The sequence below is a fragment of the Geospiza fortis genome, unplaced genomic scaffold (assembly GCF_000277835.1).
Source record: "Geospiza fortis unplaced genomic scaffold, GeoFor_1.0 scaffold190, whole genome shotgun sequence".
NCBI classification, from domain to species: domain Eukaryota; kingdom Metazoa; phylum Chordata; class Aves; order Passeriformes; family Thraupidae; genus Geospiza; species Geospiza fortis.
This window is the reverse complement of record NW_005054328.1, coordinates 414,344-426,912: the sequence shown is the minus strand read 5'-3', so window position 1 is coordinate 426,912 and position 12,569 is coordinate 414,344. Positions and strand designations below refer to the sequence as shown.

The 12,569-nt window shown below is 34.3% G+C and overlaps 1 protein-coding gene across 24 annotated transcripts in view; it reads right to left on the bottom strand.

Annotated features, from left to right (window-relative positions):
* RIMS1 (regulating synaptic membrane exocytosis 1) overlaps positions 1 to 12,569 on the bottom strand; it is a 191,591-nt gene that overhangs the window by 93,312 nt on the left and 85,710 nt on the right. For 9 of the 24 annotated variants that reach the window (XM_014307066.2, XM_031057161.1, XM_031057170.1 and 6 more), the window contains exons 17-18: positions 8,767 to 8,829; positions 4,633 to 4,722 (exon numbers count right to left, since the gene is read on the bottom strand). The exons of 5 other annotated variants lie outside the window; for them this stretch is intronic. In XM_014307066.2, coding sequence (XP_014162541.1) covers positions 4,633 to 4,722; positions 8,767 to 8,829 — 153 coding nt within the window. Of the gene's footprint in view, positions 1 to 4,632; positions 4,723 to 5,185; positions 5,300 to 5,637; positions 5,716 to 8,766; positions 8,830 to 12,569 lie in introns of all 24 variants that reach the window. 10 more of the 24 variants (XM_031057154.1, XM_031057178.1, XM_031057158.1 and 7 more) reach the window with 2 other exon arrangements.

Genomic DNA, 12,569 nt, shown 5'->3' with positions numbered 1-12,569 from the left:
TGAGATTTTTTTTCTTGAAAATCTCATTTAATTCAGAATTATAAATACTATAATATAGACCGATGCTTATTTTTTGGGATGTCATGTATTTGTAATGCAACAATTGAATGCATAACGATTTACAAACCAAAACAAACTGATTTATTGACAAATAGCAAAATGTTTGCATCAACTCAGCACAAGTATCTAATATTTCCCTTTCTGAGGCATTCTTCCAGCCCATGTAATAAGGAAAAGGGTTTGATTCATGGAACATGCAAATAACAAAGGTTTCAGGGACATGAGCATTATCTGAACAGTTAGGTAGGTCTTTCAAGAGCAAATAGGTTGTTAGTAGTTAGCTTCTTTTCCTCTCCAAAGCAAGAGTTAAAGAAAATGTTAATGCATCAGTGCACTCAGTCAAAGCCCTTAATATGCTGATATCCACTACAGATATTAAAGAGCATTTGAAAGAATTAACTAGGTAATTCAGTAGGAATTTTCAGAACATGGTCCTTTCATTGAATGCTGAATGACTGTGAGCCACAGTACAACACCAACACGTAACTGCCTACTTCTTTACATGCTTAGAAAGAACCAGAAAGACAGTGTGGCACAGACCTAATGCAAACAGTTATTTCACTGTACATCATTTTAAATGGAAATGGGAGTATTTGACATAACTGTTAAGGCCATGCAATATAAAAATCAACACAAAATCAGGACAAGCTTTAATTGGATCAACCTCCCTGGTATCTGTTTATGATTAGGTAACAGGTAACTGCTGATCTTCGTCTCTTGTTTAGTTAGTAGCGGCCAGCTATGGCAAACATCCTGTTTTGATTCCCACTGCAGTGAAGCACCTCAGAACAAATCTAACACAGCTGTGGGGCTGCATTTTGCAGGTTTTCTGACCCTTGTACATGACCTAATCCCTGGGCTGTGCTCCTCAGTTTTATTTGCTCAGACCTCCACTAAGTGATGTCTCAGGCCAAAAGCCAATACTAGAAGTACAAATCAGTGCAACTGTTCTTGTGCTAACACACATATAAGTGCTTGCAACAGCAGAAATTTAGAGGGTAAATAATAGCCACACTACATGTTATTAACTATCACTGACTGCAATCTTAAATCAAACTGGGGAACATGCTAATATGATGAGAAACCATTCCTAAATCAGTTCAGAGTCTGCCCTTGAACCTCATGTCTAGGTGTTTTCCTGAGCAGAGCCTGGGTGTTGAAAAGAAACTTCTCCATTCTAAAGAAATAGCACCCAATTTAGAAGGAAAGAAGCAGAAATTTTGAGATGCAGTGAAAAGGATAAAAATGAAAAAACCCAAAGCATAATGAAGCAGTAGCAGGAAAAACACTTTCAATGGCAATAGAGAACATTTTATAAACTTAAAGATGCCTTGCAGATCATCAAAGGAACTTCAACCACAGAAACTCTTTGGAAAAAAAACCACCAAATTAACAAAACAGTTTGGAATAAATAGAGGGTAGATGGTGGGAAGAGGAAAAAAAAACGGCAGGCATGGTGCAACTGCATAGAGGTATTAGTAGGGGATTGATATTTTTGAATGTCCTAGACTATACTGCAAAAAGAGAAGCAAATGAAGAATTAAACTCTGTACAAAATCAGTACATTTAACAAAAAATTTTAGCATGCCTGTGTCAAGGCAAGGTCAGTTTGCCAATCAAGTTTTATGGACTTGGTCAAATGATGGAACTTACAGGAGGAGAAAAGTTCTATCCTCACTGGTTTTTTTTGGTTCTGCTATACTGAAACTAACTAGACTTTCATATCACAAATTCATATATAGAGCTTAAAGTAGTTTTCTACTGGTATAAGCAAGTCAATAGAGTGACTTTTACTGGCAAAGCAATGTCTTAAAAACCAGTAACTACTGTGACCATTCCAAATGACATGAATGACATTGTATAAAATTCAAGGATCAAAACTGTTTCCATCAAATCAGTGACAGAGACAAATAGGGCTCCACTGTCCATCTGTTATAACACTACCATTTTGTTAAAATGTGGTTTACTTTAGCTCTTGTTCTCAAATATAACCTAATTCATACCCTCTGAGTCAAAAGGTGAGGGGGAATAAGTAGAATTATCCATAGATAAGTATATTCCTAATTTTGTTAAATATACAAAGCTGTATTTAGAAGGCTGTATTTAGAGGCATAAAATTCTAGACTTTTAAATAATACCTGCAATGCTGTCATTCTGGGAGGGGAGAAGAAACAACATGGAAACAACTAACAACACCTTCAACATAAGTCTCTAAAATATACTGATAAAGGGCTGTAGATTGGACTTCACAAAACCTTAGAATGCTTCTCTTTGATGGACCAATTCTAGACCTGACAAGTGTCTCGTCTCCTCTAAGTCTCCAGTAATGAAACAACCTTTTCCATATTGTCTATTACATTGTAATTTTTATTGTGTTTAGTGTTTCATTATAATTTCTTTCAAAAGAGATTTTCTACCGCTTAAGGTGAACTTGTCTTACTGTATTTTAAATCTTTTGTTCGTATCTTGTCCAGCACAGAACCAAAATGCTTTCTACAGATCCTGAACTTAATTCTGCATTCTTCAGACTAAAGACTCCTCTCTCATCACATGCAACTGAGGACTAACTTCATGTTCAAGTCCACATTCAAGAGAGGAGAATTAAACCATCTAAAATCAAAACAAAAATATTAATTCGGTGGGGTTTATATATTAAATATAACATCCTCCTCCAAAATTTGGGCTGCATAAGAAAATCTTCTATATCACAAGAAAGGAAAAAAAAATCATCTGCCAAAGCCACACATACCTTATTATTTTCAATGCAATTATCAAGAAAAAATTGAATATCAATTTCCTTAACAAGAACTTTTCTGCTCTATGAAGGATACCAAGTCAAAACCTCCTATTTAGGACTGCTAAAAGCTAAGAAAAACTTTCACAGTGATAAGCAATTTTTTTTCTGGATCAGACCCGCTGATGATTAGGCAAAACCACGTTTAGTAGCAACAGAGGCCACTAATACAGACTAAACACTTTATAGTCATCCTTCTGCTCACGCAAAATGATGCAGATTCTGCACAGTGCCCAGTGGACAGAGGTGGACATGAATTCCAAAGGCATAGTAGAACTACTTCACATCAGGACAGATATAGTTTTGAGTATAAAATTTTTACTAGACAGTTTATAATTACTAGTTAGTGTTTCATTGAATATTCAACTTGATGGGTGGCATCTTGAAATAAGTACAGAACACACTGCTCTGGTTTATATGCAATTACATTAAGTAACTGCTTGTATATGAAGCCAGTTGTATGTATGTACACACCCAGTAATAAATGTGATGTTACAATATTTTTTAAAAATATCTAGAAAAATATCTGCATTTCATTCTGAGTGCCTCTATATCAGCTGGTTTTTTAATTGTTTTTTTAACAACCATGTTCATATTATCTATAATGTCTTGAGCTCAGACTTAAAAAGGAATAAACTACTGTAGATCCATCAGGGATACCTCAGCAGAACATTATTCCCTTCTCTCCAACCAGAGCATAACTTAAGAAAAAGCACAGTTCCAACCAAGGAGCAGCAGGAAGTGGGGAGAAAGGAAAGGGAAATTATAAACAAAAAACTCAGGCAAAACCCTATCTTAAAGAGGAAAGTGCTTTCTTAGTGCCTTTTTCATGCATCCTGCCCCACAATAAAGAAAATAACATAACTGTTAAAACCACCACACTACATATTAACTAAAAAAAGCACTATTAACTTCCATACTAGTTAAACATGTACTGGACAGACTAAAATGTAATTCTGTCCTATTCCTACACAAAGGGAGCTTAATATTGCCCTTAGTCAGCCTAAGATCTCACTGTAAAGTGGTATAATTCCTAGCCAAAAACATGGGTAGTGATGAAAAGTTCTCTTGTGGCATCACCCTTTTTAACACCAGTTGTATTTGATTCACTTAAAATTTTGAATCAAGCTATTGTAATTGTAGAAGTACAGAAAGCATCCATAACATGCCTGCACAATATATGTGACACAATATTATTTGATTTAAATTGTAAACATGTCTTAAGACTTATGTGAACCTTACTATAATATCAGAGCAAAAAAACCTTAATGCAGTTATCCACCTTACAAAAGCAGATGCAGCAGATTAAAGAAAGCAATGATGTTATGCTGTTCTGTAAGAAATATATCAGTATTGATACAGTTCTGGTTTGAAATGTGAAAGTTTTGTTGTATTTTCTAATTTATGCCACTGCTTTATTAGCAGTCCACAGAACAAGCAAGAAACAGATGTAATGCTTTTTAGCAAATGATGATGAAAAATCACAACCAAGTGGTAGTTTCAAAATACTTAACACTGCAATGCTATTATCAGCATACTGAGGACTTTTTTAAACAATGAACATCAGCTTGAACTAAAACAAAGGAAGCAGCCGGAAGCGGTCATAAACTCCAACACACAATTTACATGACATACATGAATACAGGAGCAAAAATGTCTACAAATACCAAAGCAGACAAGAAATGTACAAGAACGTGGAATAGTCATATGAAGAAAAACAAAACTTATAAAGATCACCAGCACAGATGACAAGAAATTCATAAGTTTTTATTTTATACCTTTCTCGTTCTGGTGAATGCAAACTAGTATCTGGTCTCAAGCAGTTGGTACTAGCACTCCTAGCCCTGTCAAGGGAGGGCTGCAGTTCACTAGTGCCAGTGCATTGCATCCAATGGTAGAAGAGAAAGAAAAAGAAAACAAAGAAAGGAATACAATGTTAGATATTAACTCATAAAATAATGCTCTCTTTACAGAAAATGTAGAATCACAATGATTTAATTAAGGAAAACGTAAAAGGGTTGACTGGATGATAGTGTCAAGATTTGTTTAGAAAATAAAAGCAAACAAAAGGCTGCGAGAATTTTTTTGCAAATATCATTGAAATGTTTAAAACTGAATGAGACAGAACAGCATCCACTTGTAAGAAAAGTGGAATGAGAAATACCAAACAATAAAGTTATATCCTTATTAACAGCAATAAGTTTTAAGCCAACATAAAATAATGTGATCCACTATATGTCATGTGAAATCCCTTTACAGTGAAGCTCCTTTATTCTGCAAAATCCATATTAGATACCAAACAAGTGGGGGGATTAACCCTCAGTGTCTTACCTAACCAGTAGATCATCTCCAAATTTCGATATTCGTAAATTAAGGCAATCATGAAGGAGTGAAATATCCTGTCTAATCACGGGTTTGGTCTTAGCACATGCAGGAAGAGTTGAGCTTTGTAAATTAAAATTATTTAAACAAAATGAAAATAAATTTAACACGTAACAGAAATCTCATACATAAACAAAAGAATGTAATAGAGAAAAAACATGCAACATATAATTTTAACAGTGAAGACAAGTCCAACTATTACAAAGTAGTTTGGTTTACGGTTTTTTTTGTTACATAGGTGTTAATTTAAATACTAGATGAAGTTATTTTAGGACTTTATCCCTTATCTCTCAGTCACAAAAATGTATGAAACATTTTTTATTTTTTCTTTAACAAGGGAAGTCTATTTATTTTTTTAAAAAGAAGCTAATTACTTAAAGGGGACTCTAAACACTTCTTACCTGTATAGGTTCCAATGAGTACCATTTTCTAGTAAAGGCATCTTGGGTGGTAATGTTTTATAGTGCCTAACAGAACTTCTGGAATGTGGTGGGTCAGAAAAGAACAAAGGACAACAGAAAAAAATGCCAGAAATAAAAAGACAGGTAAAGGCAAGCCAAGACTGACCAGAACATAAAATAAATGCATAATATTCTACTATATTGTATACCTGTAGGAGTAGATATCTCATCTATGTTTTTCTGAAGTACTATGACAGCTATCTGGGGGGAAAAATTTTGTATTAACCCTTTTCTTAATAAAGTGCAAGAACTTGTGCCAATGCTAGTACAGCTCAGATGTTTTCTTGAAATGGAAGTAATATATATTCCATTTATAGATACTTTAAATTAAAATATGCAGACTGTTTTAAGTTTATATTAAATTACTCTTTATTTCTCTCAGTGATGCCTTACTTAGACCTGCAGAAATTTTTCTCTCAGTGATGCCTTACTTAGACCTGCAGAAATTTTTACCTCTTCAGTAGCTTCAGTAGTTGTCACTTGACAACTGTCTAATATCATCATAGATTTTAGAGAAGGAAATGTTTATCAGCCAGCTCCTCCTATTGAACAAAAGAGAAATTTAAAGGCAGACAGCGGCTGCTGAATGGGAATTATGGCCATTTAATGGCTAAGGGTCAGTAACAACCTTCTAACAATTTTCCATATACCCTACTAGGGTACAACTATGGAACTACTAGGAGAAGAACCAGCAGGCTTGAGGATTTTGCAGCAGTCTGTCCTGATAGGACATTTCATTCCTGTTAACCCTTGGACCAAAGCACAGCAGTATCAGTGTTAGAAACCTGGCTGTGTCACAGACAGATGAATCAACTCTCTGCGTGGAAACATCAGTGATTGTAAAACCCTAAAGGATTTAACAGAGGAGCTCTGACCCTTCTTTTATGGGTTTAGTGGTCACCACTTGCGAATTCTCCATCAGAGGTCACTGTAACATTGCACAGGAGGAAAAAAGGAATGGCTGTCATCAGGCCAATCCTAGCACACGGGCAGATATTACCAATCAAAGTAGGGGTGATCTAAGACATGGAATGTGGCAACCCATAATCTATAGCATAGGTACACACCTTTCCACCATTTCTATTAGTTAATAATTGCATGCAGAGCAACAGGATGGATAGCTAGGATTAGTATTCCAAACTGGTGCTTTAAACTCACCATATATCTTAACTCTGTAGCTTGGACTACCTAATTTCTTTCATTTAACACTAAACCATTAACATTTCTTTCCCATTTTAAGCTGAAGCTGTTTCAAGGACTAATTAAACCATTGTTCAGCAAGCTGCCTAGAAAACAAGGATAAAGCCTTATAAAATTTCTAACATGAATAAATGTCAGGTCACTAGAAGTAAGAAAGGATAGAAGATGGTATAGAACAAATTTTTGCTTAAACTGTTTTCAAAACTATTCTTTCAAGAATTTATATTGCCAGTTTTGTGGTATTATTTGGAATTGGGGTGTATAAGCCTCAGAGTTAAATTTAAAAGAATCCATCTATTGTCATCTATCGCTTTTATATTAATTGTCAATACATTATTATAAGTACCATCCTGTTTTAAAGTGTACCACTACTATTACTTTTAAAGTGTGATTTTTTGGGTTTTTGATCACAAAAATACTGTAACAATAAATGGAATAAAGAAAAAGGCAAGGAAGTGCTGTAGGCTCTGAATTCAGTGTAGCTATTACCTAACTCTATCGCTGTCCTTGCAAAAAGGACACAACTTGAGAAAAGTTGTGCACAACTTTTTGCTGTGACCAGACTGGTTTGGTAGATTTGTAAAACTATTGGAAAGCTAATGGTTGGGCAAAGACATAAAATAGCAAGGAGTTAAATAAACTAATAAATTCTAAAATTAAAATCTTGATGAAAAAGTCTTTTTAGCTGAAGTACAAGAATGAGAATATTTCTACTGATAATATTTCTACTGATAACAAAAACTTAGTTTAAGAGTTTCACTGATGCAGATTTTTTTGAAAGCTCACATATTAATTTAGTTTTATACTACTCTGCTTTACAACAAAACCCTATCACAGCATCTTCAATACTGCTTCAAATTTGATGATGAAAATTAAAGCAAGCCGAGACATTTTAAACAATAAACAGTACTTTGTAGGAGAAAATCCTACATTAAATGAATGAATAATAGCACTAGACAACATAGTTTAACATTTGGTGATTTTAAACATTTAGCACTGGCACAAAACTCTCATCAACACCCAGATCCTGAAGGGACAAAGCATAACCACCTGGTTGAGTTAGTTAAATGGTTAACTACATAAACTTCAAGCTACATTTTTACTTATGGTAAATGAAAGATGTTCTACACAATGCCATGGATCTTTAACATGGTTAACAGATGGTGAAAAAAACGGTGAGGGAGCAGACTTGGATTTTTTAGATAAAGATATTTCAGTCCTGTTTAGTTTCACAACTCTGGAAAGTGGTAAGACAGGGAGCTCCTAGCTTTGAAACAAGAGATTAAAGGAGACTGAAGATGGGCTCAAACTACAAAGTTTATATGTGGATCCAATTCATAGAACAACTTTTAGCTGCAAAAACAAGTGATACAAAACCTTTCAAATCTGGGACTTCCAGTAAGCCCTTGTACATCAGTATTTATTCATCTGCAAGTGACTAAATCAGCATGAGATCAGGTGTCACAACAAGCAAAGACTGTTTAATTGTGCATGGCTGTTATATAAACATAAAAATGCAAATAAAAGAAAACAAAACCAACTAAAAAACCAATGTCTGAAATTATTACAATGCTCATGCATTGGGAGATCAGGACTTTTGTGACTAGACAGAGAATCTACCACAAAATACAACTGCAAAACCAAAGTTTCTTCAACTCCTTTAGTCTGTACTACTGAGGTTGAAAAACAGATACACACATCTGAATCTAAATTAAAACAAACAAAAAAGAACAACTGACATCTGGATCACAATGTACTTGGAGGTTCTGCATGTACTGGGACTAAATACCACCATGGAGAAAACGCTGGGCACAGAAAGTGGGCAGAACTAAGCAGATGTGTTTGTGATTCCCACACTCCTGTATTTACCTGATGGTGTGTAGGCACTCTGCACTTCTTCCTCGCTTTGCTCTGGGCAGCATAAGAAGCTCACTGCACAGACAGGATGGGTGGTGAGTGAAACAGATATAGTTATGAAGCATCAGATGACATGGGTCATGCCAATGATAAGCAAATGAAAACATCAAAAAAATGAGAAGCATTCACCCAGATAGATAGTCTGATGAGACTGCATGTCTCAAAATATATGAGTCAAAAAATGCATGTAATAACTTCATTTTTAACAAGTTCATTTTAGTGTGGCACCTCCTTCTGTGATATTTTTATTTTAAATTCAGAATTACTTTTTCAGAGCTCTTCATGATGAAACAAATAATATAAAATGGCTACAGTTTTCTAATAACCTCCTGTCTCATGAAGTAATTAATGGAGAACTGCTTTAGGAAAAAAAAGAAAGATGTCTGTTGTTTGCTTTGTGTTGGGTTTTGTGGCTTCCTAAGCTACAAAATCATACAGGTAAAAGCAGTGAAGGTTTGATAATGATTTAATGCAGGTTGGTTTATGGGAAGAATAACCAGTCACCCTTTAGAGAAAATCAAAAATATATGTTCATTTGAAATATTGTGTTTGGCCAAACAGAAATTCTGACTCATAGCTCTTAAAAGGTTTTGATAATGATAATCCTAAAGAAACAAATAAAAAAAACTAATCAGCCATCAGACTTTTTGTTTCTTATTCTCTCAAATTGAGGAAAATCAGCCATCTATTCTATTTTATTATACTGTAAGCAAACACATACTATAGCCAGCAAGATGGTAAAATTAATGCATATTTATGCCTATGGTAAATATGACTATGATATGAAATATCCTTTGAATAAGCCTGTACTTTTATGCACTTCAACACAATCAGAAAGAGCAAGCTCCAAAACTCCTATCATTGTAAATATGAAATTAAAGGTAAGCTTCATGGAAACATGCTAATTTTAAAAGAAGCAGGGAATCCCATGAAGTACTATGGCAAAAAAAAAAAAGAGAGAAAATATTACAAGACAGATAAAGTAGCAGTTGTTCAATGTGTTTCACACTTCATGTCATTATAAAGTGATGCATTTCATTGATACACTATAGGCATTATTTACCTAAAATTCTAAACAGGGCAGACTGAAATAATGGCTTGTGAGTCATGTAAGATTTAATTACATCTGGAGCTGCTAGCTTGATGCAACAATATGAACTAGAGTTGAACTGAAAGTTTAAATTTTCTTTCTAATCCAAATTTCTATTCATAAACTCAGACAGAATTTATATGCATCTTTGCAAATTACAAACTATGGATTTTAGGAATGCAGTTGCTATTTTCTTTAGAGTGGCAAAGTAGATGCAAAGTCCACATTAAATCATAGGGTACTTTGTTAATATTTACCTTTCCTAAGCCAAAGAGTATCTATTGCAATTGGCCCAAAGCAAACACTGATAAAAAAGTCATCCTGAAAAGTGATATTAAATAACAAATTGACCATGAAATTTTCTAGCTAAAAAAAAGTAAAAGAATCCATCAAGAAGATTACCAATATTGTGAGAATATGCAGTTCTCTGATAAATTAACTCTGTTTTGGGAAACATTTAAAGTAGAGATTACTATTCTCAAACAAATGTCTTCTATACTCATAATTAAGAGATTTTACTTAGGAATAAAAGAAACACAAAAAAAAGTGCCATGCTTTTGAAAATTGGACAATGGTTTCCTAATAAAAGGCTTTTCCTAACAGTTTATATATATTCATATATATATATGCGTATGTATATATGTATATAAATATATATAACACTGCTGAAGTGGACAAATAAGTTCCACTGGAAACTTATTGCAACAGATGCTTCTGTAAGAGTGGTAGTACCTATTTTTACAAAGACCTATTTTATGATTCAATATTGATTTTGAACCATTAACAGATAATTGAGAAAATTTTTGAAACTCATCAGCAGCTGTAATCTCTGGCATGCAATTATTGGGTAGTTCCTCAGCTTTCAAGCCGAGCTTACATTAGATATCTATGTGAAAGTACTTGTTTAGGTGAAGGGTTCAGTAAATGCACAACACATAATATCTACACTACTCTTGATACCAATTCATAATATTTAATGAAGTTGGGTTTTTTAATTCTTGGATGTAACAGAGGATCTTTCTTAACAAAACCTGGTTCGGATCTTTCATATGATGCTATTTTTTTGTCCTGAAAGCTGGCAAAACCAGCCAGAACTAAACAGACTCCACAACTGATGAAATCTGGAGGAAAAGATGAAAAGGAAAATGGGGAAAAGGAGACCACTGCAGACAAGATTATTATTCAAGAACACAAGTACATGGACCCATCTTTAAATCCTGCAAATAAGCCACGTACATCCTTCATGTCTGACCTTTAAACTTCCAAAAAGTTTTGTGAACACTGAAAAGAACTAAAGACTCTGAACAAATCCAGCAGCCCATTGCTCATCCCCAAGAAAGGGTCAGGGTAAACTTAGCTCCTCTCCAACCATAATCCATGGATATATCACCAGTTATGTCCAGGTTTGAGGCTTTACTAAAAGAGAAATTTCTAGACAGCTAACTGTCTATATTTATACTGACAAAAGCTACTTTTTAAAGCCTTTTTCTCTTCAAATCTGATTAATAACAAATCAATTCAATAAATATCTTCAGAAATCTTTTGAATATATCACTGCCTGAAAAAAATTATAACAGAAAAAACTGCAACAAGTGGACATTACTTGAATTAGCCTAACTATAAATCTGACTACTATACTTAAAAACAATTTTAATTTACCTCTGAAAGAAAATTCAGCACAAAAATCCAACTTAGTCAATTTTGTACACACTTCTTGCCTATTTGAATTTTTAAATGTATATTACTCAATAGTTCCCACACCTATGTAACCATACTACAAAGGTAAAACAGGCAAGATCATATACAAAACTGAACTAGCTGAACTGCAAGAACCATCTGTTATTGAGTCTTTGTGTTGCTTCAAATCTGGCCAAAGATTCTCAGAGATTTTCATGGTTTAATGTTTACGTCTTTTCATGTCACTACAAAATGTATGTTCCGTATGGAATTTACTGGATAGGGAAAGATTCAGTTACACTTAGTTCTAAAAGTAGTTACTTACTGCCAAGACAAAAAAATCAAAGACATTACTACAACAATTGATCCTATCTGAATGGTAAGTTTGCTACTAAAGTCTGGCTATATGATTTTTTTAAAGTAAACAACATCCCACAAAGATTGATAATCTATGTGACTGTCATCATTATTTTTCACAACTGCTGAGATGAAATATCTTTCTAAGCTTTTTTTGGAGGTATAAACTAAAAAGAAATTCTAATTTCTTCAATTTTATCAGAATACAGACACCTGAAAACAGTGCCAACGAGGGGAGGCCAAGCGTTCTTTGAGCGTAGCCACTCCATGACAGGGAGAGATGTGTTTGTGTCACACATCTAAGACTGGAGATTTTTGCACCCTACAACTAGCACTGCAACTATCTTTACTATGCCTGGGTAATGTACAAAGTACACCAGAATGTTACATAAGATGCTGGGAGATTGTACCCATAGGTGTCCAAAATTTATAAGCATATGAATTCAAACTAGCATGCCTCCAACTCCCAGTTAGGCAGAATTAATGTCTGGCATTTTGCTGGTAAATTTACCAGCACAACTGGTAAATTCTGGTATTACAGGAAGGCCTAGAGCATACATGAAGATGCATGGCTTTCTAGCAAAAATCTCTGGGCTTCATTTGGGAAAAAGCAGTAGAATATCTAGGAAAG